Source organism: Pyxicephalus adspersus, chromosome 10 (assembly GCF_032062135.1).
Source record: "Pyxicephalus adspersus chromosome 10, UCB_Pads_2.0, whole genome shotgun sequence".
Taxonomy (NCBI): Eukaryota; Metazoa; Chordata; class Amphibia; order Anura; family Pyxicephalidae; genus Pyxicephalus; species Pyxicephalus adspersus.
Window position 1 is genome coordinate 794136 of NC_092867.1, and position 27679 is coordinate 821814.

The window sequence follows — 27679 nt, forward strand, 5'->3', positions numbered from 1 at the left end:
CCAGAAATTATTTTGCAAATATTAATTTTCATTTTATCCTTTTTTATGGAGATTTAGGATCTGCAGTCAACCATTTCCCAACTATTATAGAAATTTCTCAATATTTTATCCTAATTGTGGATTTATAAAAAGGTAAATGGACAATGAAAAAAAATCTTGATGCAGGTTGCTCGGAGGATCGCTACCAAACTCTAATAAATCTTCCCATCTACTCAAAATGAAGACAGACACTGACATTGTGAGTATAAATGACTATACAGAACACTTCATTTATTATTCATAGAACTTTTTACCTAATAGTTAATCTATAAAACAACAAGAGTGCCCCATACTTTTAATAATAACAATAATAATAATAATAATAAAAAATGTCCAACTTGGCCCACCAATGCCAACCTTTCACCAGAGTGATCCCATATGGTTGAAGTCCTTGGAAAGTTCCAACTTGGCTTATCCAGGCCTCAGTGTCTGCCTTCTGATTATAATCTCTGACACCATTATTAAAATATTCCTTCTTTCCACACCACACCTAAGAAGGGCTCTCACACAATATTACCATGATATCACAAATGCCGCCCTCTAGCCCAGCATATCACATTCCCCCATAATCCTCCAAACCCTTAATAGGAGGGCAGAAGGGAAGCTTGCTCCCTAAATGCTGCTTCACCATGCTCCTACTTCTGCTCCCTATTCACCCCCAGGTCACCTTGTCCACCCTCAGCCAGCCCCTCCGATCACCTGTCCTTCTACTTACCTTCTCTACTGCTCCCCTTTGCACCTGATCATGCCGACCCCCCCTCTGTTCTCATTTTATTTAAACAGCTCCGGCCCTCCGTGAATAATTAGCATAGCACTAAATGAATAATGACCTAACTTAGTATAATGAAATCTCTGGGTCTATTCGTGTCACATTGGAGTACATATATAGGAGGTGCCAAAATTCCTGGTGGGTTTATTTCTAATATGAATGATTTGTTTCATCAGATATTACTAACTAGCTCTACTGATGCTTCTCACATGGAATACATGGCCACAGACAGAACTCCATACACGAGTCTGAGAGAAGACCAAGGTAAGCCATTGTAGTATCACATTATTAATAATCTAGTTCAAGGAACATTTTAATCAGTTCACATGAGAATGGTAGTGGAGCACCAACACGTTAAGGGGTTTAGACAATCTCCCTTCATCAGGGCTTATAAAAGCTGTGACAATATGGTGGCGTTAGTACTTCTATGCATAAAGAGTAACATTGTCAGTAAAAGCAGGTTACATACCAAAAACAGCTCTAGTTATGTTTTGTTTTCCAAATATAAGAAACTTTTAACCCAAAATACTGAAGTTTCTAAAGATATATTTAATGTTTCCAATGTTATGCTGATTAGTTGTTCAGTCGTCTAAAAAAAATGTCTCAATTATTGTCACATTGTGCAAGAGAAAAACATATTTTATCGCTTTATAAATAGGTCCTTGCATTTACCACTCACACACAGTACACTTTTTATATATTTTTAATATTACTTTTTAGATGCAGAATTCATTTGGAGATATAACACACCAGTCTATATATATTTCTGTACATCATATTTTATTGATGTCATTTTATAAAATGATGGCTCAGGTAGCACAGCAATCATGGATAGGAGTTTAGTTAGCTGCTACAGTGTCTTGAATCCAGGTGTTGTAGTTACAAACTCTGGTGTAGACTCCGGGTCTGTCGGGAAGGGCACAGCCATACCCCCAGGACACGATACCCTGCAGTTCTCCTCCACATTCTACAGGGCCACCAGAATCACCCTGCGGAAACAACAGAACATAACAAGTTAACAATTACTGAGAAAATCAACTAGAATAATAACAAAAATGTTCTAAATAATCAAAATGTTTGGTTTTTGAGTTAAAGTTAAAAATAACCACACAAAGTTCATGGTTAATTATCTGAGAAGTGTTTCAAACCAAACAGCTCTCCCTAGTTTTAGTTGAAACAGGGAAGAGTCAATGACCCCATTCAGGTTTTATTAATGCTTAGAGAACTTTTAAATTTTACTTTTCACAACATTTTGCCAGGCGGAAATTAAGAGAAGGAACATGACCCCTTTGCTGGTAAGACACAGGTGGCCATTTTACTTCCCCACCCTCCCCATCCCCAAATCAAATCCTCCCAGATCTTTCCTTGCACACCTGTCCAGTATATATATATATATATATATATATATATATATATATATCCATCCAATATATTATGCAGCACATCACAGAGTCCATAGTCATGCCCCTATGTCTCAGGAGATCCTCACAAATACTCACAGTCATAATCCAACATCAGCTAATACTATAATGGTTCATGGTAACACTGCTGACCCCATACCCACTGTGCCACCCAAAGTGTTCCTCCACCTATCCGAGTGGTTGGGCCAGTACTGTCACATATGGCCAAGAAAAGTATGTACACCACTGTGATACTTTGTTTAAAACCTATTCAGATAATAAAAAACACTCCAGGTAAAAAGCTTGCTAAATATACTGCAGTACAATCTGCACAATATTTGTAAGTTATAGTAGATTGTTTTCAGTCTGGAAGATAACACAAGTAAAGTCAATGTACACACGTTGGCCAACATAATAAGAATTGCAATTCAATCACAGTTATGCAAAGCCTCTGCTATACATTCACCATTACCGGGGACTGAGCCATGTTTGTGGCACCAACTTTAGGTAATGCAGGAGCCACATTCTCTGAACCTATGGACAAGCTACAAAATCCCATGAAAAGGATCAGCACCATTTCTGAGAGGTTCAAACTCAACCAAGTGGGAAGTAAGGTGGCATTGGCTTTCTCAGTAGGCACACTAAGATAGCTATGAAGTATTTTCCTTGGAATTAAAGATCCTAACTGCTATTCTTTCTGGATGATCTCTGGTATAAAGCAAAGAAGAATGCATCACCTGACAAGAGTCCTTTCCTCCATTCAGGTAGCCAACACAGATCATGTTAGCGGTGATCATTCCAGGATAGGAGTTACTGCAATCAGCATCACTCAGGATGGGAGCCTTCAGGCATTGCAGGAGATCGGGGTAATTGCCTAAAAAATTGAACATTGTAATTGGCAACATTGGAGATTTGCAAACAATATTTCACAGCAGAACAGATAGGAGATGCTTATCAGCGGGTGTTCTTATTGTCTGGTGGGGTCAGGGACTGTCTAGCCTCCTAAAAACCACAAACAATAAAATTATGCACCGCCATTTTCATCAGAACAGTAATTTAATACTGTGAATGTACGGAATCATGGCTCTGCCATCTGAGGAAACATCATCATGGTACCATCAATTCACAAAGTACTAGAGCAAATATTAGGGATGAGCAAGAATTTCCTCGAACTTCCGATGGTTCCAAAAAATTTCAGTGAACCGATTTTGCAAAACCATCGGAAGATCGAGGAAACAGGAGGTTTCACAGGGGATTCACAGGATGCCCTGGGAATCCTCCTGCTTGTGACCCCCGGCACTAGGGGTTAAATGAGGACAAGTATCCCCATTCAAAACCTGAAGTGCTCCCTGATTGGCAGATGAAATCTTTTCGGCGAATTTACACCGGCCATTCTCACTTACAATTTTGGTAAGCAAGAACGGCCGAATTTGCCGCAAAACTCACTGGCTCATCCCTAGCAATTATCTCAGCACTGCCAATGTATCAGTAACAGAAGAGAAGAGTTTAACAAGAAAAGAACCTTGTTCTACAAGATTGGCCTAATGACTTTAGAAACTGCCAATGGTGGCCAGCAAGGTGGGTTATTGAAGGAATATGAGGGGGAACTTGTTGGGATTAAATATAGAAATTCCTTCAAGGAAATCTGTCATTGGAGGCTGTCATTGCACTTTAGATTTAAACATGAATTTTTGGAATATTTTATGTGCCCACTTGAATCAGTAAGTCAGTATAATAGCCAATCAATTAGAATTGCAGAGGGACATCAATGTGGGCTCCAGTTCCTCAATCATGGCGTGATGTTTTCATGAGTTCTAAGTTAAAAGGCTAAAACGTTCACATTTCTCTAACTTACTTCCACTGCTCAGTGTATTTCCCCATCCGGAGATCTGACAGCTGGTGCCGGCCCTGGCGCACCCTGAAGGGAGGGCAATTGGTTGTACAGCGCTTGTGAAAGTGGCGGGGGAGGAGAGTTTGATGAGCATGATGTCGTTGTCCAGAGTCCTGGAGTTGTATTGTTTGTGCCTGATGACCTTGGCCGAGCTGATAAACTGCTCGGTGCCCTCACTGACAGCGATGTTGTGTTCTCCGAGTCTCACCTGAATGTTACTTGAATAAACAGACAAAATAAATTACAGGGAGGAATTAAAGAGCATGCAGTTGTAAAAAACAATATTGCAATATTTTTACAATATGGAATAAATAATGTATTTTTCACTTTGGACATGTTTCCAATTTTGCTGCCCTTACTATATTTCAGGGCTGTGCTATTTGGGCTGTATTTTTCTTTTAATTGATCATTTTTATCCTTACCATATTTTTTACTTATTTCTTGTTCTGTGTATTTTTTCAAATCGTTGCAGAAATCCAACGCCATGCCTGTGGTTCCTGCATTACAGAGCGGTCCCTGCTGCTCTCTCTTTGTGTAGGGTGACTGGTCCTATAATTACCCTCACATTTGGTATTCTGCAGGCAGCCTGTAGAGGGAGATACTGCTGAATACCACCCACAGATTTGCTTACAAAGGGGAGACTTCCCCAAAATATCAGGTCATGGGGGCTTCCAAATTGTGTAATGTTGCAATGGCTTTGGTGATATTTCTGCAAAGATCTGTGGCCGTGGTGGCGGGGGCGAGGGGAGAGAACCTGGGAAACTAATAACCTCAGAATATTCACATGCTATTCACACGCTACTTGTGCTGAGATTTAGAGATATAGACTTACGTTTTAAAGCAATGTGCAGCCGAGACCACCCACAGGTTATTAATCAGTGAGCCCCCACAGAAGTGGTAGCCAGCATTGAGAGAGGCTTGCCAGGTCACGGAGCCCTTGGCACAAGTGTTTCCTCCAACAATCTTGTCATCGTCATCAAAAGCAGCTTCAATCGAACATATTTAGAAAAGAAACAGTTCTAATTAACATAATAAGAATAATAATAATAATAATAAGTAAAGTCGCATTCCTATGATCCCTAATAGGCCATTCCAGTGGTTGATATCTTTTTATTTGTATGAGATAAAAAATGGTAGCAAACTTATAAGTTCATTCCTGTATTCATTCTCTTACATTGTACTGTCAGCACATTGGCATGCAGCCTCTGATTGGCTCGCAGACCTGCCAATCATTCCATCACTTTTAGTGCCGCTATACAGAGGATTGAAATGTGCGCATACCAAGCCAAATCCAGGCATTTACAAAAGATGCAAAAATAAATAAATGAATGTAAAATGTGTTCATGAATCCCTTGCCCTTTATGTATCTTAAGTTGAAAATGTATGTAAAGTTTTTTGGTTTCGGGTAGAGTAAGAAAGATTTACTCCTTGTCAGGTTTTTATTACTGTTACCCTAACACATGACAATGGTGGAGAACATATAAAAAAACTACAACACCAGATTGTTTCACATTGGACTCAATTAGAAAATATGTCAATCACATTTTAATCATCATTTTTAGACTTTTCTAATTGAAAACAATACACTTGTGTAAAACATGGTGAACATTGGCTAAAAAGAAAAAGAGAAAGCATATTAAATAAGTAATTCTGCTAGTAGAGTAAATTACAAAGTGGTGCTCTTACCCACTGCTCCAAGGAGCAGACAGAACAGAAGTAACTTCATGATATCTCTCTGAAGAGTGAGCCAAGCCAAAGATACTGAACATTTTATAGTAGAAGGGCCACACCATCTGTAACGTGCTCCGATAACACCATGAAACAAGATTGTGTAAGAAAATTGTGATTATCAGTGACCTTGTTCTCCTATTTATGGAGTGTACACAATGTTTTGTTTGAGTGACAAATAACACTATTACCTGTAGGTTACAAATATTAATTTAGAATCAGCACCTTGTTTGGTTAGATTGGTTGGTTCATTTATATCCTATTATAAGATAATATAAATTATTTAATAGATACATTTCTACTTATAGTTTTGGCTCCATTTATAAAACAGAGAATCAGACATTCCCTCACACATTCCGTTGTGGCAATCTTCCAGGTCCAGGTCCACAGTAGTTGATTCCCACTAGGGTATGTATGATTATAGATATCATTTTTCATTCAAGGTTTAACAAACAATAAAAAAATGTTAGAACTTTGAGTAAAAATTGGGGTAAATTAGGGTAATCTTGGGTGAAAACATTTATAAAGTTGAAAAGCATATTCATATTTACATGATGTAATAATATACTTCAAACTACAATACAGAATCAAGTTTAAGGCACAAAAAAGAAAACAAAACTAATGCACAATAATTGTTTGACCTTTACCTATTATTGTTACCTATGGGTCAGCTTTCTATACATATAACACGCCACTCTGGTGCATGAAGGTCTTCTGTATATGTAGGTGACATGTGATATCTCGTTCTGGTGCTTTAGGGGCCTCTGTATATGACATGAGTGATACCACAGTGGTGCATGAAGATCTTCTGTATATGTAGGTGACATGTGATATCCAGTTCTGGTGCTTTAGGGGCCTCTGTATATGACATGAGTGATACCAGAGTGGTGCATTTTGAGTCCTCGGGACATGACAGCAACATATGACATCCCACTGTGGTGTATAAAGGTCTTCTGGACACGACAAATGGCCCACTCTGGTGAATTTAGGTTCTCTGAACATATAAATGACATATGACATTCCACTGTGGTGTTAAGGTTTGAACATGCAGGTGACATATGGGACCCCACTGTGCTGCAAGAATGGGCCCCTGTGGATGCCAGTGACTCATGAGATCCCAGTGTGGCACATGGAAGTCCCATGACCTTTGTATGACAATAACACATGACATCTGACTTTGAGGAATTAAGATTCCTTTAATGTATGTGACTTATGAGATACCACTGTGGTGTATTGGGGTCCTCTGAACATGCAAGTGACATATGCAATCCCACTGTGGTGTATTGGGGTTCTCGGAATATTCTAGTATCATCTACTATGCCACTCTGGAGCACGAAGGTCTTCTGAACATGTAAGTGACATTTGAGATCCCATTCTGGTGATTTAAGAGCCTCTGAATGTGAATGAGACATTGGAGTTCTCTGGACATACAGTTGACATTTGGGATCCCAGTGTGGTATATTTAAGTCCCCAAGTGACACGTCATTAGTGCAAATTTAAATTAACAGAATTTCATCCATAGATTGACCAAGATTAACTATGATTTATGATGTATTGTCATAAATGATTGCTTGTTAGTGACTAAAGTCATTCTGTCTTACTATTTTCACTATTGGATCTTCTGTATGGATAATAACCCTTTGGGTATATGGCTGTAGGACCTGGATATAAGTCAGCATCAAAAGCACATAGTTCAAAGCTGAACTTCATCCATTATATCTGATTGTTTTTGGATCATTGCTATGTGTTATCCAACATATCTATACCTTTTGTGTACATTATCAGATCCACATAACTACCGGTAATTTTATTTCAGGCCCTGCTTGTACAGTTGGGATTTTGGACCCCGGTCATCTTGAGGGTTCCATGGTGGTCCTCTATTTATTTAATGTTGTATGATTTTGTCATGTTGATTTTACCTACGACCTGGAAGTGAGGGCAAATGTTTAAACCCCCAAGGGGGTAATACTCTGGTTGGTAACCATTTTATTACATTGATTGGATGACTTAGGTTACTATAACGTTTTTTTTTATATTTGAGAGTTTGTTTTATCCAATTTCATTGAAATGTTAAGACTTTTACCCAACAACAACATTTCTGCTAAAATGAATGCACAAATGCTGATAATTCACAAAAAGTAAATGTACACAATGTATTGATGAATAAAGAACATATTGCTGCAGTTAATTTTATTACCAGAACACATTACATTTTAGTTGTTTGTAATACTTTAATCACAACACAGCCGATCTATATTGACATAGCTTGTGTTGGACAACATAATCAGATTGGAGTTTAGTTGGCAGCCACAGTGCTGGAGATCCAGGAGTTGTAGTTGCAGACCTTGGTGTAGACACCGGGGTAGTTCCTCAGGGCACAGCCGTATCCCCAGGAGACAACACCCTGGAGCTGTCCATTGCACACCACTGGGCCAGCGGAGTCACTCTGAAAATGGGAGAGTATTAAAACCATATTTTTGCCTAAATCCATACAAAAGGAGTTTATAATAAATATTTTATATTAAACATAAAAAAACGATTACCCTTTAAAATGATTGGGAGATAAAGGAATGCATCACACATTTTAGCACAAATTATAATGATACAACAGTAAAGAAGGAAGAATTGAAACATCAACTATAGGCATGTGTAAGGGTGAATAGCTGTGGGTGCTTTTATTTTCTCATATTCTCTTCTTACAATAGAAATATGGCTCTCATCAAAAAATGTATGAGTGTTCCTTTACAATTCTTTGCAGCACAGAGATTTCCAATAAATATTCAATTTATATTTGTTGTGTGTTGGGCTGTCACGCTTGGGGGACAGGGCCACTAGGTGGCGCTACGGCTTGCACAGCAGTGGTGTGAGCCCTGAGAAGGGCCAAGGTGCAGAGTCTAAGCAGTAATCAGGTCTTCTCCAGAGCCTCTAGTGGTTAGGATGTTGCATTGCTAGTTACTGACAGATTGCAGTCATTGGGCACACCAGGGTGGTCAGGAAGATACACGGTACCAAATCAGTAAGCAGAAAAATTTTGTCAAGGAAGGCCGTGGTCAAGGCAGGAAGCAAGAAAGAGAGGTCAGGTCACAAACCAGGGGTGAAATACCAGGGATTCAGGAAATAGACACCAGTGACAAAGGGCCACTGGAAACACGGGAGACACTGGAAGCAACAGGAGACATAGGTGACTCTGGGATCTCCACAGACAGAGAGGAACACTGGAACAGTACAAGGGAATGGGCTGGAAACAACTGACTGGGCAACAAGGGGCTAACACAAGAGATGGACAGGAAGAGCACTGAATTACCAACAGGTGTAGAGGAAATGCTTAGCAGATCCAGGGGATCAGTACTAGTGGAGACACATTGCATAAACGCTGAGTGCTGTGTCTGAGCTAGCTAAATAGCCAGGGATGAATAAAAGCATATTTCCTGATTGGTTGACGGGATTGATGAAACTGATAAAATGTGGAAGAGCAGGTAGGCCCAGGGTCAGAATTGCCCACATGCACACGAGAGAGGCGCCGGCACTTTAGGGAGGAAGAGGTAAGTGTGACAGAGACATTGTCCTGTACATTGTGAGACCTGTTTTATTAAAGTGTAAGATACAAAATTTTATTACCTGGCAGGAGACCTGGCCACCCTCCTGGTAACCAAAGCAGAGCATGTTGGAGGTGATCTGTACTGGGTTTTAACCATTCTCAAGATTTACTTTTGGATACAGGGGTCTATATTTGAAAATTTTCACCCAAGGGATCAAATTTTACCAATTTTTCATGGAAATCATTTGTAAAAATGTGCAAAAAGTAAACATTTTGAATAAAAATACATAAAAAAATGCAAACAAGCAGGTTGTAATTACAGGAGAGAGGTGATGCCCCTTCTTCAATAAAACATACACAAAATACTTATCTGGCAATCTTTTCTAAAATATAAATTGTGCTGCAAATAGCTCAGTGTACGATGCTGGGTATCCTGGAATACCCAAAGCTGTCAGGAATTACTTTCCTCCTCATGTCCAATTTATAACAGGGACTTTTCCTGGTAATATTTGTCAATGAGCTACAAGCATTGCTTGAATAAAATGTTATTAGTAAGCACCAACTACAAATGTGCTGGGTAATTTTCTTTGAACTTCCTTCCACTTCCATCCAGAGATCAGACAGCTGGTGCCAGTGCCATGTCCTTGTCCAGAGTTCTGTAGTTGTAGCTTCCATGTCTGATGACCTTGTCGGAGTTGATGAACTGCTAGGAGCCCTCGGAGGTGGCAATGTTGTGCTCTCCCAGTCTGACCTGCACGCTCCTGTTTATATACACAGGGGGCATTTTATATATTTGCATACAAATCTTTTCTAAGGAACATATTGTGGAGTGTTCTTCAAAAATAAATTGAGGTTAGCATCAATTTAAAGCCAGATATTCTTTTTCAAGAGTTTAAGAAAAACTTTGATCCACATGCAACACAGCACTTTACAAAATCCTCAGTCATGTCTCTAACTGTCCCCCACAGAAGGTCACAATCTAAAGTTCTTTAAGACTATAGTCTTAGTTTAATGTCCCTTACATAGCCTATGTACACACGTCAGATGATTCCCATCCGATAATTGTCTCAGGGCAGATATCGGACGTGAATCTGGAGTGTTCATCGTCAGTCCTTCCGCCGACCATCCTGGCGGATCCACGGACGATGAACGATCATTATGAAAGTGAACAGGAGGGAGCGCAGTGGGGTGCTGCAAACCTTACTGCAGGTAACCAAAACTAACTTGTTGCTTCGGTGAATGTGCCACGATCTGCCAAGACTGTTTCCAACCTCTCCAATTCTTGGAACCGTGGTACAGCCCATGGCAGAACACTAAGGCTCACCATGGGTGTGAAATAGCCTTTAGCTGCAATTACAGCTGAATTTGTCTTTTTAAAATAAATTATATGTCCATCTGAGAATACCCCGGGCACATGGAGACAACCTCAACTACACATTGACATCATGTTAAAGGTCGGGGAAAAATGAATGATTTCACCAATACTACTAACAGGGAGGACATTGAAAAACAAAGACTGCTGTGTTCTTGTAAATATTTATATATATATATATATCCTTGTATCAAAAACCCTCACTACTTGCCAAAGTACAGGTGACTAAACTTAGGATTCACTCTGTAGGGACTAGATGTCAACACATGTATAAGCGGATATTCATACCCAGGAAATTGAAGAAAATTATGTTCAATTTTTTTTAAAAGAAAAAAAATAGAAACTTAGGACTTGTACCATTGAGTAGTGGATACAACCCATGGAGTGTTGATCAGGGATCATCCACAGAAGTGGTATCCGAAATTCAGAGACACCTGCCAGGGCACATAGTATGCTGAACAGGTGTATCCTCCGAAAATGGTAATCAAGGCAGCTGAGGAAAGAAAGACATTCAATGTATATTGAATAAGTTCTGAAAATTACCATAGAGTTCATAAACTAAGCAATAAAAGCAAGAGTATAATAAATAAAAAGATGGTGACTTACATCATCTTAAAGGTCCCACACAAGAATCTCAAGGGACAGACAAAATAGTCCACCAATCCCCACCACTGCTTTCAAATGCTAGAATTCAGGAATACCAGATGAAGACAATGATTGCCAATGTTCTGTCCTCTTAGATAAAGTAGGGAAGGATAGGATGTCAAGGAGTACAATATATTGGTAGATGTACCAGCAGATTGGTAACAACAGTAGAATAGTGTGTGGTCAAATTGAGAGATTCAACAGAAGCCTTAAATGAGATTATCAGACTGCAAATCTTCCAGGGAAATCTCGGAAAGCTTTTACTGTAGATTGTATGTCTAAAGAGCAACTAAACAGTCGGCCCCCCAGCAAATTGCTTTCACATCCCAACAGCTCCTCCTAACTTCGCTGTCTGACAAATATGAAGACCTGGAGAACAAACATCATTGTGCCAACCTTCCGGCATTCCAGAATCTTACCAAACTGTTGACCTTGCCCGCTTTATCACAGTAGACATTCCTTAGGCTCTACAGATGGACCCTCTTCCTCCCAGTGCCATTGAACAAGTTCACCGCCTTAGACCAGAACAGCGCACTCCGAACTTCAGACCTCGCGCGGTTGTTTTGCCACCCAGCAGAAAAGAACTTTTCCACTAAACTTCCCGCTACATGGGATCAGGTCCAGGAATACAAGATCTTAATTTTCCAGCATTATTTGCAGCTATAAAGCAGCGAAGGCATGCCTTTTCTCCAGCCAAATTTCGCATGGAGCTCAGCATTCGCTCCACACGCCTCTACCCAGCAAAGCTCTGCATTTCAGTTAATGGGGTGCCTATGTTTTTTGATAATCCCTCCCTGGCTTTACCTCGTCACCAGGAAATATTTGCATCTGACCCAGCTACCTGCCTCAGCCGCAACTTGGAACACATCCCACCCTGTGGGCTACAGCTTTCAATGCCTTTACTTTCTGTACATGATGGGTATCTATGCATCTGCTTTGTTATTATTGCATCACTGTAGCTGCAAGGCAGGATAGTGGACCCTCTGTGTCACCAGCTTAGTGGGTAGATATGTACACAGGGAGCAGAGTCTAAGCACCTGCCCGGTCTTCACCAGAGCCTCCAGAGGTGAGGGTGTTCGCTGCGGGCAACTGCCAGGTTGCGGCCCCATGCACGCAGAGGCAGGTGACTGCTAACCAGCAGGAACCCAATTTTAGTGCCAGAGGGAAATCCAAAAGAGTAGTTAAATGAGCCAAAGGTCAGGGCAGGCAGCAAACAGGAGTTGTCAGGAAAAAGCTGAGGTCGGTACACAAGGAATCTGGAACAGGAGAAACAAACAACAGGAACATGGAAGCAGAGCCAAAGGAACTCCTTGTTCAGGCAACTTCCTGTTGCCAGGTCACTTGCTTAAGAAGGGAATGTCAAGTGATGGGCGTGGATCAAGTGAGCCGCAGACATCAATCCCACCAGCAGAGGGAGTGCTGTTGCTGAGATATTCTCAGGTGTTATTCAGGTGCTTGCCAGCAGAGGGAGTGCGTCTGCGGAATACCCTGGTTCTCTGAGGCAAGGGAGCAGCTGACAGAGAATCACCTGACATTGAACAGGAAGTATGTAGAGTGTTGGATCCAAAGGCAGAGATGGTGCTGGCAACAGGGGACTGCAAGGAGGGTGAGCAAGAAGGATGCACAGATCCCCTGGACCTGCAGGAATCTGTGACGGTAACCCCCCTTTTAGGGCCCCCGCCATCCCGCCCCCCCGGGCTTGTAGGAAAACTTGGCATGGAACTCCTTGCGTAGACGGGGAGCATGGAGATCTTTACAAGGGACCCAGGAACGTTCCTCAGGGCCATAGCCCTTCCAATGAATCAGGTACTGTAAAGAACCCTGGACGAGTCTGGAGTCTAGTATGTGCTCGATCTATCTTAATCTATCTATCTCAATCTTCTTGGAAAATCTGGTAAAACTAACTGGCTTGAGAAGCGATGCATGAAAAGAATTGTGAATCCTCAAAGATAGAAACAGTTTTAACTTGTAGGTGACTGGATTGATTTGTGACAGTACAGAAAAAGGGCAATGAAGCAAGGAGCAATCTTGGGAGATGGCATTCGCAAGTGGATATACTTGGAGGAGAGCCATACTTTGTCACCTGGAAAAAAAGGAGCAGGAGTTCTCTTCTTATCAGTCCATTTCTTGTAGCGTACAGAAGAGAGTTGCAAACTTTCTCGAACCTTCCTCCAAACTTGCTGACTGCTGTCAGCGGTAGCAGATTCAGCAGGTAAGTCAGAAGAGGATGGGACTGGAGAAGGGAGCCTGGGGTGACAATGAAGAAGGGGCTCTTACCCGTGGATTTGTTGAAGCCGTTATTGTGGGCCAGTTCAGCCCAAGGCACTGCTCTAGGGAGTGATTTATTTGCTCCGTTTGCCCATTAGACTGGGGATGGTAGGCAGGCAAAAAGTCAAATTTGATGTCCAATAGTCGATAGAGAGCTCTCCAGAAATGGGATGTGAATTGGACCCCCCCGATCCGACACAATGTGAGATGGCAATCCGTGAAGACAAATTACTTCTTTAAGGAAGATCTTTGCCAAGATGGTAGCCGAGGGAAGACCAGGTAGAGAGATAAACTGGGCCATTTTAGAGAACCTATCCACCACTACCCAAACTAAACCTATTAGAGGAAGGAAGATCTGCTATGAAGTCCATAGATATGTTAGTCCACAGTTGCTCAGAAATTGGGAGTGGCTGTAAAGGTCCGGTGGAGGATCTGTGAGGCACCTTGTGCTAGGCGCACACAGTGCAAGCAGCCAGAAAGTCAATCATGTCTTGTTTCAGATTTGGCCACCAGTATTTGCAGCTGATTAGCTCAAAGGTTTTGTTTTGTCCATGGTGACCAGCACACCTAGAGGCATGTCCCCATTGGAGGATCAAAGGGTGCTGGCCCTTTTTAACAAACGACTTCCCGGGAGGGATCTGGTCCAGGCGGACTGGGGTCATCGGCACAATTTCATCCGGGTCAATAAAAAAGGTTGGTTCCGGGTTTGGATCCTCCTTTTCAAAGATCAGGACAGAGCATCTGCTTTACCATTTTTTGAGCCTGGGCGGTAGGTGAGCACAAAATCAAACCTGGAGAAGAGCGTGCAATGGGCTTGGTGGGGGTTCAAGTGTTGAGTAGTTTGTAAATACTTCAGATTCTTGTGATCTGTGTAAATGGTCACTGGATGTTGGGTTCCCTGTAGCAAGTGGCACCATTCCTCTAGGGCAAGCTTGACTGCGAGTAACTCACAGTCCCCAATGGCGTAGTTCTTGTCTGCGGCAGAGAACTCCTTCGAGAAGAAGCGCAGGATCTCAGTTTGCCCAAAGCATTCTTCTGAGATAGGACTGCGCCAACTCTGGCAGAAGACGTATCTACTTCTAAGAAGAAGGGATGCCTGGGCGCACCAAAGCAGGAGCTGACGCAAAGGTCTTGTTCAGGGATTGAAAGGCCTGGAGTGCTTCCGGTGACCAGCCCTTAGAATTGCTCCCCTTCTTGGTCATAGAAGTAATTGGGGCAAATAATGTAGAATAGTTTTTAAAGAATTGATGATAATAATTTACAAAGCCGAGAAATCTCTGAATTGGTTTTAGCCCTATTGGTTGTGGACACTCAAGCACAGCCGAAAGCTTATCGGGATCCATACATAAACCAGAGACAATGTAGCCTAAAAATGGGACCTCATAGAGCTCAAATTGGTATTTCTCTTGACATAGAGTCTATTTTCCCGAAGCCGTTACAGGACTGTCTTGACATGGTCATGGTGAGTGGGCACGTCCTCGGAGTAGACTGGGATGTCATCCAGATAAAAGACCACGCAGATATAAAGGAAATCATGAAAAATATCATTTGCGAAATTTTGAAAAACTGCTGGTGCGTTACAGAGCCCGAATGGCACAAATATTTATAACGACCGTCCCAGGGGTTGAAGGCAGTTTTCCACTCTTCCCCTTTACAAATGCGCATCAGATTGTAGGCACCACTCAAGCCACAGACATCAATCCCACCAGCAGAGGGAGTGCTGTTGCTGAGATAATCTCAGATGTTTTTCAGATGTTTGCCAGCAGAGGGAGTGCGTCTGTGGGATACCCCGGTTCTCTGAGGCAAGGGAGCATCTGATAGCGAATCACCTGACTTGGAACAGGAAGTAAGCAGAGTGTTGGATCCAGAGGCAGAGATGGTGCTGGCAACAGGGACTGCAAGGAGGGTGAGCAAGAAGGATGCACAGATCCCCTGGACCTGTGACATTTTGTTTTGCATCTTCTATATTAACATATGCAATCTATCCTCCAGATGTAATTCTGGTTCCTTCTTTTACCCTTCCTTAAGTTATCTAATTTACCAAAGCTGCTGGCCCATCCTGTCCATGGGTAAGAAAACTCATCCCGCTTACATACCTTTCCCCTTTTCCTGGGCATGATGGGTAACCTTACAACTGCCTGGTTATTAGTGTTTTGTATTTCCAATCTTAACATACACAATATCTCCCTAAATTGTAATCCTGGTTCTTTATTTTATTTCCCTTTGATAAGTTTCCTGATTTATGGAAGTTACTGGTCTTCCCTGTTTATGGGAAAGAATATTTTTCTCTGCTCTTACTCAAGAGTTGAACAAAATGTATAAATAGTTATGGATCCCCAGCCTTACCAAACCTCCTCCTATTAGCTTTGTAACCCCATTGTTATCATCTATTCCCAGGAACTGCCTTGTTCAATTACTTGGCATTGTGTTTTATAGTGTACTTCATAACCTTATTCGCCTCATTAATGATTATGAAAATGTTATGTACCTGCTGTTTTACCTTTCTGCTCTCATCTCATATTAGTTGTCATGGTATTGCAAATTTATTCTGGTTTTTTATTCTCTCCTCCTTTAACAAAGCATGGCCTTGGCCCCCCTCCCCTATGCCCACTGAGGGTCTCGCGGGTTTGGGACAGCCAAGTCTGCTCCTATTGTGATACACACCTGCTTGCCCACATGCAGGCCCTGGCCGCATCATCTATTGCTCACAATCCCCCACCTCATCTACTCCTAAAATAGTGACTTTGAATGTGGGAGGCCTCAGACACTCCATCAAAAGATGTAAAGTCATCTCTCATTTGCGCACATACCGTGTTTCCCCAGGAACATCATTTGAAAGCAGGAGATACACTGCGTATACCTGGATCTTGGGTGGGGGAAGTGATTACTCCTTCTTACTCCAAAAATAAAAACCTGGAGTGGCAATCTTGATATGTAAATCCCTGCCGTTCCAAATCCTTGACTCTCACCCTGGTTCTTGTTTTTTTTTTTTCCTGAGGGCAAACATCCAGGGCACTACATACATATTCCTCAAAGGTTACTCCTCAAATGGGCCATACGCCAATTTTTAAAATAACATTCTAAAACTTCTTCCACCTTTAGGAGAACTGTTGACTTATCCTCAGTTCATTGAGTTTCCAAGCACCTCCACCAATCAGATCCCTGGCGGGTAGGGAACCCCACAGCCAAGGAATACACATGCTGGTCGAGAGCATACAAAATCTTCTCCCGCATTGACTACTTCCTTATTCAGAACTCCTTGCTCCCCAATATCCAATTTATCACCCTATCTTCTTTTCAGACCATACCCCAGTGTCCCTACATCTCCAACTACCCAATGTATGTCATAACTCACCGTGCTGGCACTACCCCTCAAATCTTTCTTCTTTCATCTATTTAATGCTAATTTAATTTCATCCTGGAATAATTTCATGGATGACAATAATCAACGTTGAGATACCCCTGTACTACTATGGAAAACTGGTAAGGAGGTACTGCTGGGGCATAACACCACATACCTAAAAGGCTTTAAGAGAGTAAACTAAACTCCCCACACAACTGTATCACAATGTAGCATTGGCATACCACGCACACAAACAAACCCTTACTGAAAAATCTTGGCACACTTGGCTCTAAGCATGATTCTAGTCAATCATCTTCATTCTTTGGCCCAATGTAAAGCATGACACATTGAGTACAAGTATTACCATTGGAGTAACCAAAAAGGAAAGCTGTTAGCAAAATTAGCTTCGCCCAATGGCCCCAAAAGGACAATTTACACCCTGCATGACCCAACACGAGTATCCAGGCACCACACCCAATCAAAAATGTTATGCCTCCTTGAACAACATTTTTCTTCCGCATTTTCGGCCCAACCCCAAACCACCAGGACTCTCAACCAACTCCCTTTTCCTCTCCATACATCCCTCATTCCCAAACCTTTTAAGAACCCTGAATCACCTTCTTACTACAGGCTTATTGCTTTACTCAACACCAACTACAAAATCATGGCAAGAATCATGGCCAACTGCCTCCATCTTATCCTCCCCTCCCTCCTCATGGAGCAACAGTTGGGTTTTGTCCGCAACCGATATATATCCAAAGAGATTAAAGCAGCAATTGCGGTCACCACACTCCCCTACAATAAAAATCATGTTTTTAGTGAAAAGTACGTTTACCATTTCTGTTAAGCAGGTTCCAGTTACCAAACTTGAACACCTGTGTCTCCCGGCAGCTAAAAAATAAGGATCCTTAAAATGTGGTTAGAACCCAATCCCCTGAGCATCACACAGTTTATACAATACCTTCATTAATGATTATAGATCGGACAGAGGCCACCCAGCATCTAGACACAAATTTTTTTGGCCCATGGATGCCATATCTAAAATACACGTTATCACCCAATCAACTGTATGACATAATTGAACTTTTCGTCACACGGTCTGGTATGACTAAAGGGCCTTGGGAGCACATTAAGGATGGATGAGTGACGAAGGTTAACTTTAAAACTGCACAAGGAGGGAAGCACAGACAATACTTTATTTCTATCTTGCGTTTGCAACTTAGGTCTTACATTCCATCACCTGGATGAGAGTACTATAACAGCCAAGTGTCTGGTTTCCTCTTTTTTGGTTTTATGAAGGGGATTTTGTTTTTTCTTTCACACTTTCATTCAGTTCTGTTGCTATAATTTACAATGTTTATTTTCATGATACGAATATGGAAAATGGGGGAGTAGCAGAGGGAGTTGCTATGTTTATTGTTGAATTGCTGTGCTGATCTTTTCCTGTACCATTTTCCATTTGGAATTCTGATATGCCAACAAGAATGTACATTAATGTATATATGAATAATTTTCTATGCACAAGTTTTGTACTGTACTGTATTGTTTTTTCTATCTCTGCCAATAAAAACATTGTAAAAAAAAATCTTGGTTTTCTAAGCCTTGACATGGAAAAAGCTTTCAACAGAGTGAAATGACCTACCTATTTGCTCTATTAGCCCAAAGGGAATTAGGACCTCATTTTTCAAACTATGTCCACTTTTTGTATATGAATCCCACCACCTCCCGAAACGTCAACAACCATCTGTCCCAACCCTTATGTATGCTTGTTAAGTCTGTCCCTTGTCTCAGCTTCTTTGTAATATCGCCCCAGACCCTCTCATACGTCTTCTTATCTCCAACCCAGACTTTAAGGGAATTACCTTTGGAAGCACAGAATTCAGACTTATGACTTTTGCAGACAATGTCCTCTTTTTTATTTCTAACCCCACAGGCTCCCTTCCCGTCATTACGAACCTTCTATCCTGCTTCAGTCCCCTATCTGGATACTCATTCAATTTAGACAAGTCAATGGCTTTATATCTGAACACAAACCAACCTGGAGCAAACAATTCCCATTTTAATGGGCTAAAGCAAATTTTAGATACATAAAATCCATCCTGCCTCTATGAGCTTAACTTCTCACCTGCCTCACGTTCCATGCAAAACTCCTTCATGTCATGGTCATCACTCCCCCTCTCTTTCATGGGCCGCATAGCCCTGTTAAAAATGATAGCATTCCCCAGGCTGCAGTTCCTTCTTCAGAAGCTCCCTGTTTTTCGCACATCCAAACAAACCCAATATACCAATGGTTTACTGAGACACTTCATCTGGGTATAAAATATTCTACAATCCGTTGTGCCATTCCACATTAATCAACGGCCAATGGGGACCTTAACTTACCTAATATTGCATTATACAATGACGTCATCACTCTTACGTATCCTTAAGGATTGGCTTCATGGCACCTCCCTTTATACTAATCGAAACATTGACTTTGCTCTCAGCTCCCCCTTACATCCCATTTCCCTAATGCACCCCCACAAGCAGCTGTTACCTGACATCATAGAACAAACCCCGTTCCTGTCTTCACAGTGGCACCTTTGGCAATAAGGTGCTTCTCAACGCCAACACTGTTTCTCCCCTTATGAGGGAACTCTGATTTCACTCCTAGACTCACCTCCCCTGTTTTTTTAAATTGGGCAGATGAAGGCCTATCCTTGGTGTAATAACTACAGAATCCCAAAACACAGAAACCTTACTCCCTTACTGAATTACATTCAGAATTCACAAGAAGTGCGCATAATCTGTTTGTTCTCTTCCAGTCATGTGACTATAGTTCTAGGATTACTCACTGCCTTTGGTATAATCTAGATTACTCACTGCCACAGATTGGCACAACCCCTGGACACCATGTTGCTCTGCCCCCCGTTCCCTCTAAAGCAATATCTAAATTCTACAGATTTCAAGGAAAATTTAAATTACAATTTACTGGCAACTGGCTTGGTGGGCTGGCGTCAACATTTTCCTAACTTAGAATCATCATCTCAGTTGCGAATGCTGCGAGTGTCCAGGAGAGTGGTGCCATTGGTTCAATACCGAGAGATGTTTTTTAAGTTATTCCACAGGGCATGTATTTCTCCATCACGAGCGCACCACATGGGCCTGTCTGAATCCAATAACTGCCTCAAATGTGGTGCAGCTCAAGCAGATCTTTTTCACAATTTTTGTGACCGCCCCTAATTAAACGCTTTTGGAGACAAATTGTCCATTACATCCTAATGCATCTGGTCAACTATCTGCCTTTCACCCTCTCTTGGGCAATATTTGGAATGGTGGGTGAAGACAGTATCCGGTACTCTTGTGGTGATAAACAATTGTTACTCCTTCTATCTGCAGTGGGAAGGAAATCTATACTCCACGGTTGGATATCCACTGACCCCCCCTCCATCCAGCTGTTCCTCTCGAAGCTCCAGCTTTTGTCGAAAATGAAATGGGTTGAGGCTTCCTACTCCAAAGAAACCAAAACCTCACGATTTTTCGAGACATGGGAGAGTTTTATTGAAACCTTCAATACAATCACTATAACTCACCTCTACAAGTGTTTCAACCAAACTACCTGGTATCTTACCTGAGTCTTAGAAGACGACCTCCCTATTAATCTCTCTACAAACCAATTTTATCACCAACCTCCAGACCCACCATTATCTGGGCAAAATCTCTTTCCCCCCCAACTACCTACTTTACTAAACCATTCCTAATCAGAGACACTGCACACTGCTGGTGGACAATAGACTCTGTTATGGTAATGAAAGTTCTCTTTATTGTTTCTTTTACTTGGATATAAATGCGTTCAACTGTCAACTTTGAATATTTGTGTACACTATCGAATTGTTTGCTTAGCCCTGTAACACCTTTGCCATTTTGTTGTTAATGTGTTTGTTTTGCTCTTTCTGAATACTGATGTAACATTAAAATATATTTGTATAAAAAAAGTGTCAACAGACCTTTGGCCATAAGTGAAAGAAAGGTTAATAATTATCTATTTATTTTGTATACATGCCAATTTCATAACCACATGGTAAAATTAGATGTTGTTGTTATTGATTTTGAATATCATACAATACATTTTATGACACCACACAATATATTTCAGGTTCTGTAAGATTTTATTCACAAAACAACAAATTCATAACTGATGGTATAGTAATAAGAATCTTAAAGAAACTGGTATTTAGTTGGCAGCCACAGTGCTGGAGATCCAGGAGTTGTAGTTGCAGACCCTGGTGTAGACACCGGGGTAGTTCCTCAGGGCACAGCCGTATCCCCAGGAGACAACACCCTGGAGCTGTCCGTTACACACCACGGGGCCACCGGAGTCACCCTGTAAATGTAAAAGAATTTTTTTTAAATATATTTTTAACTTGATCAATCTTAATAAAAATTAGATGTATAGGAATAGAATTTTGGTTTCAAATGCTCTTTGACATAATAAAAATTGATAAAATGATTTACTGTTAATGCTGTTAGCTGTTACACCCTAAAACTGTGAAATAGGATTTGTAGTTCAATAGTCTGCTCTATCATTTCAGAATTAGAAATTACTTTTCACTGATTGTATAGTGAAGCAGGAAAGATGGATATAGAGAAGACTGTACATGTGTTCCTTTACAATTCTTTTGTCAGCAATGGTTGTTTCTTTACATTTGCAACTCAACTTTGTGTGAAGGAGTGTCCTTTAGACAGAAAGGCTTGTTCCATAAATAGTGTAAAAGGTGAAAGTTTTACCTGGCAGGAATCCTTGCCGCCCTCCAGGTAACCAACGCAGATCATGTTGTTGGTGATCTCTCCGGGGTAAGCATTGCTACACTGGGCAGAGGTCAGGATGGGGGCGTTCAGGCACTGGAGCAGGTTGGGCATGCTGGCTGTAAAATCAAATCAAATCAAATGTCAACTAGTATTCTATTGTGTTGTTACAAAGAAGATATATCTACAAGAATGTTTGCACATACAGGAACTGACTGAATTAATTGTCCCTTGTAAACTCATTCTATATCAGTGCCTGTTGGGTTTCTTTGACTTACTTCCACTGCTCAGGGTGTTGCCCCATCCGGAGATCAGACAGCTGGTGCCAGCGGAGGCACAGCCAGAGGGCAGAGCAACGGCCTTGACGTAGGAGTTCAGGGTGGCGGCGGAGGCGAGCTTGATCAACATGATGTCATTGTCCAGAGTTCTGGAGTTGTAGCTTCCATGTCTGATGACCTTGGCGGAGTTGATGAACTGCTCGGTGCCCTCAGAGGTGGCAATGTTGTGCTCTCCCAGTCTGACCTGCATGCTCCTGTTTATTATAAGAGACAATATACATTCTTTAGGAACTAGATATCAACATATATTATTAACCAAGGAGAAAAGGTTATGTTCAATGGCTTCTGAGAAACTTACGACTTGTAGCAGTGAGCAGCGGAGACCACCCACAGGGTGTTGATGAGAGATCCACCACAGAAATGGTATCCGGAGTTCAGGGAGACCTGGTAGGGGACGGAGTTCTTGGTGCAAGTGTAACCTCCGACGATTTTGTCATCGTCAAGGGCAGCTGAAAGGGAAGAATTCAAAGTATATTGGCATATTGTTTGTCCTGATGACCAATTATAGAAATAACAGAGGTGTCTGATTACATATTTTACTCCATAAAAGAAAGAGAAAGCAAGGAAATAGGATAATATTGATGACTGGTGATAGAAAAGACAGATTAAGAGAAGTGGGGGAGGAGGAGAAAGATAAATAGGGAAACACCTGTGAGGAAGTCCAACTGAATACCATAGGACATTGTTCTATACTGTACCCAATTGTACCAGGCTTGCACATGTCCATGCCCTACTCTCCTAAAGCCCAAGGTATTCCATCTGTATTATATCATCAACTCATATCAGGGCAGAAGAGATGACCACTTCCAACAGGCCGGGATAAAGGTCTGTGTCACACTCAGCACATGTTGTAATAAGGAATGCTAGAAATGTTTTAAAGACATATTGGGAATGTAGGAAGGCCAGCTCGGGTCGCTCCCCAATATTGGTCCCATTTAGACGAGATATGGTTTCTCAACTCCAATTCAGAATGGAGGCAATGGACCTGATTTAATAAAGCTCTCCAAATTGGCCAAATTGGAAAAGATAGACTATTAAGAGAGAACTTGGGTGATCTAGCAAAACTAGAATGTTCAGTATCTGATTCCAGACTAAAAACGTTTACCAACTAATGTCAAATTTTTTTTAAGAAATCTCTTCCAGGTTTGCCTAATCACCCAGGTTCTCCCACAATAGTCTATCTCCTACAGTCCTGGAGAGCAGCAGTAAGCCTACTATGTCCACTTTATAAATCTTTTTAGAAATGGTTTTACCCAAGGTTCACCTAATGTCTACCTAAATTTCATTCCTTTTTTTAAAATAAATCAGATCCAATGAGCGACAACTATTAGCTATTTCTAACCATCTCTGTTTGTCCTGACTTAAACAGAAATTCCACAAATTAAGAAAACAAAAATTGGGAGAGCAAATTATCCAAAAAAGACAATTATCTAAAAGAATTCTCTGTTTTTCTACTCATCTCTTGAATCAATAAAATAGGAAGTGAAGATTAACCCATCAGTCCTCTCACATTAAAGTTAATTTATCTCTAGATTTTATGATTTTACCTAAATAACTACATTTTTCTCTTTTTATCTCAATTTCAGCACTTATCAGTTGGCTTTACCTAAAAAAAAGACTCTTTAAAATGATAAATGAAATTAATGACAAAATGATCCCTAATTGGTAAGAGAGCAAGGCAACCAAATTAAAGATTTTCAGCAAAAATCAACAATGGTCCGACTTATTATAAGTGACCACCATTTGTATGATGTAGGAACCCCTTCCCTCCGCTATAAAGATAAAATTGCTTCTTCAAAAGTTTGTCTTTCCAATAAATTCATGGTTTTAGAATAGGAACTTTATAGATATTTAGGTCCTTTCAATCTTACAATATTTCCTTCAATATAAAGGTTTTCAATACAAGATAGGATAAGGTAAGATGTCATGGAGTACAATATATTGGTAGGTAGACTCACCAGCAACTCCGAGGAGCACACAGAGCAGAAGGAACTTCATGGTGATGATCCAGAATGAGGAAGCTTTGGTAACAACCGGTATTTATACCTGAAAAATGGAATATTTTGACTCGGACTTTGACTCCTATGTGATAAGTAATCAATGCAGAAACCAATGAACAGGTGGGACATTAAACAGGTGAAGGTTAGTTTATCAAGGATTCTGTTTTGAAACCTATTTAAAACTATTTAAGAGATAATTAGAACCTTGACTGTGAATGTTTAATCTAGCAAAATACACCCTTAGAACTTTATACCAAGTTTTTGTCTTTATATATATTTTGTTATACAGTGCATACCACTTTTTTGTCAAATATATAGTTATTAGTTTTATAGAAATATAGGAATACACAAGAAAATACAAAAACAATTAACATATCAACATATGAACAAGTTGGTATACATCGGTGACCCGGTCCACCCAAGGGAGATGAGGAGGGAACAGCGTATCAAAATCAAAAACATTATTTTAGGTAGAAATCTAGCCGTATATTAAACAGATCACATAATGATAGGATATTGCAACTTGCTCTAGTCAAAGCATGACAAACCCTCCTCCCCATCCCGGTGGGGAAATCAAAACCCAAAAAATACCCAAAATACTAAAACCCAAATATACCTTAACAAAAGAAATGCTTTACACAAACAGACATGAATAGGAAACAAGAGGGTGAGCGGAAAGGGGGAGGGGGTAAGGATGGGGGGGGGGGGGGGAAAAATGCAAATGGTACTTTGACCAACTCAGGTCTAATTTAGGCTCCTTAGAAACTGAGATGATTCTTTAGTCCCAGGCAGCCCAAGGTTTTTTATATTGTTCTAATCTATCATCATATTCCTCAACCAATTGTTCCATCTGTCTGATTTTCTCCATTTCAGTCCGCCATTCTTTAACAGTAGGGACCGTAGTTTGTTTCCAATGTCTGGGTATAATTACTATAACAGCTGTAAGAAAATGGCGGAGCATTCCTTTTTTATTGGACTTGTAGGAGCCTGGGACTATAGATAGGGCCACTTGATTGTTGTGTGAGCGCGTACAACAATTGTATACTTGAATTGTGCATACCATTTTTAAACACCTGTAAAAAAAACATTTTTTACAGGTGTAAAATTATTTATTCAGCTTGCAATTTACTGGTAAACATAACAAAAAAAAACATTTAGTTCATTTTTAAATGTTTTCATGCCTAATGCACCTACATTTATTGCAAGACATTTGCATAGGTACATGTCCTCCCTCAGGTGGTCAATACATGGTGGGCAGAGGCTGAGGGATTCAATATGAGGCTTCTGTTTCATTTTGGATTGGTTCTGGGTGAATAATTGTTACTTATATACACCTAGTCAGGAATAGTGCATTCAAAAAGGTAAGAGAGGTGTATAAATACATCACCACAATAAAACATTATATAAAGGGAGGCTATTGCTTTTATATATCAGAAAAATTAGGTTTAGTTTTCATTTTTTTTTACATTTTTAGGTAGGTCTCCCCCTCTATTATATTACGTGTGCGCAGTGAGATTGGAACCTTTTTTTTACATTTGGATGAAAACAAGTCACCTAATCTCACAAATCCCTCCACAGCTCCTCCCCCACCTACCTACCTGATACACAAATCCCTCCACAGCTCCTCCCCCACCTACCTACCTGATACACAAATCCCTCCACAGCTCTTATTCCACTTACATTTCTGACCTGGCAAAAACATATTCCCTCTAGCTGCTCTCTTCTCTCCTCCAATGACCTCCAATGACCTCACTCATAACCTCCTCACACGCACGGCTCCAAAACTTTTTTAGAGCTGCCCCAACTCCCTGGAATGGTCTTCCTCAGCCTATTCGGCTTGCTCCTACTTACTGCCTCTTTAAAACCCAACGCTTCCCCCTCACCTACCCGTCTTCTTCTGTCTACTAAACCCTCACTACTTCTCACCATTCCATATCCCCCTCCAATTGTGTGATACTTCCCCCACCTCCTAGATTGTAAGCTCTTCGGGGCAGGGTCCTCTCCTTCCCCTGTGTCATTGTCTGTATCTCTCTGTTTTTTAGAACCCCTATTTAATGTACGGTGCTGCGTACCGTATGTGCTCGAGTATAGGTTGATCCGAGTATAAGCCGAGAACCCTTTTTTTACCTTGGAAAACAGGAAAAATTTATTGACTGGAGTATAAGCTGAGCGTGACAAAGAGACAAAAGGAATTGATCCTCTCATGTATTTTTGTATTTATATCCGATGGTCTGGTGCGGTCATGTGATCCTACGATCTGGGTCCCAAGCACGGAGGTGTGGTACTGCCCATTGTCATTTTGCTGGCTGTCCCTGGGTGGGCTACAAGGTCTCAGCACTCTGCCATTATTTGGAGATATTGATCAGGGGGTCCGCCGGGGCTATAGCTGCTCCGGAGGCAGCATGAGGGATGGATACAATGTGGCCCCTGATGATGGGAATGGCACCCCTTATATCAATGTCCTGTGTAGGACAGCCCTGTATGTCCCCTTCATCTGCCATCCTCCTATTGTAGCCTAATGTATGCAGTGCTGCTCCAGTCACTCAGCTCACTGCATGTGCCTACAACAGGAGGGGGGGGGGTCTGCTAGGTACCATGGGGGCATTCAGTCCTCCTGGGACCCTCATAGTGAACTTTTTTTTTAATCCACAGCAACTTTAAAAGCAGCGGGTATATACGGTAATATGTTGGCACTATATAAATCCTGTTTATTATTATTATTATTAACAATAATAATAATAATAATATTAATTGGCATCGGTATGCAAATTGCAGGCAGGCAGAACACACAAGCAGAAGGTAGAGAATAGCCATGTCTGGTGCTTCCTACACACAAGGACGACACAAGAAACCAGGACAACGCAGGACCTTATGGAAGAAAGCTCCGGAGGGATCCTCAGAAGTAAAGGCAAATCTCATTTTTTATTTTGTTGCTTCAGTTCTGCTTTAAGTGTAGTTTTAGAACATTTTGAATGATAGTCATCACATTTTACTTATTGTTTCAAACTTTTATAATGAACTTGTTTTCGAATTTGATTGGATATTATAATGTAATATTAGGAACAAATAACTATTCATTTGCATATAACTCTAAAGTTTATACATAATTTTTCTGGGCTACAAAAATCTTTTCAGTTTATATTCAGATATTGTTATATATTTTTGTAGTACTTAATCATTACTTTTATCATATGTCTGGGATTAATGATCTAAAAGGTTTCAACTGAGGAACAAGTGTCCTGATATCTGAAGAAGTGGACATTAGTCTGCCAAATGTGTAATCTGAGGAGTTTACTCAATATTATTCAGTGTTCAGGTAATGATGAGCTGTATTTATTTGTATCATATATGACTGGCCATATGTGGAAGGTTGATCTTGCTTCTGATATAAAATGATTTATTGTTATTATAATTATGTGTTTGTTTTCCCTTGAACTTTTTGTTTGTTTTTGAGTTCCTATATTTTTGTACTGTCTAGAGAAATTTGTTGGCTGTACAATATTTTGTATTACTAAAAAGTAAAAATATATTCCAATATATTAAGGGTGTGTCAATATGTTTTT

At 40.8% G+C, this 27679-nt stretch overlaps 2 protein-coding genes across 2 annotated transcripts; both read right to left on the minus strand.

Annotated features, from left to right (window-relative positions):
- Positions 1-1561: 1561 nt before the first annotated feature.
- Positions 1562-4314, minus strand: LOC140340013 (trypsin-like). The gene is made up of 3 exons (XM_072424953.1): positions 4064-4314; positions 2946-3082; positions 1562-1797 (listed from the first exon to the last, which is right to left on the minus strand). Exons 1-3 carry the CDS (start codon positions 4191-4193, stop codon positions 1648-1650), a joined length of 417 nt encoding a protein of 138 aa, XP_072281054.1. The 5' UTR covers positions 4194-4314; the 3' UTR covers positions 1562-1647.
- Positions 4315-21206: 16892 nt separating this feature from the next.
- LOC140340006 (trypsin-like) lies at positions 21207-24114 on the minus strand. Its single transcript, XM_072424950.1, has 5 exons — positions 24075-24114; positions 22415-22565; positions 22053-22310; positions 21761-21893; positions 21207-21356 (listed from the first exon to the last, which is right to left on the minus strand). Exons 1-5 carry the CDS (start codon positions 24112-24114, stop codon positions 21207-21209), a joined length of 732 nt encoding a protein of 243 aa, XP_072281051.1.
- Between the last annotated feature and the right edge of the window lie 3565 nt (positions 24115-27679).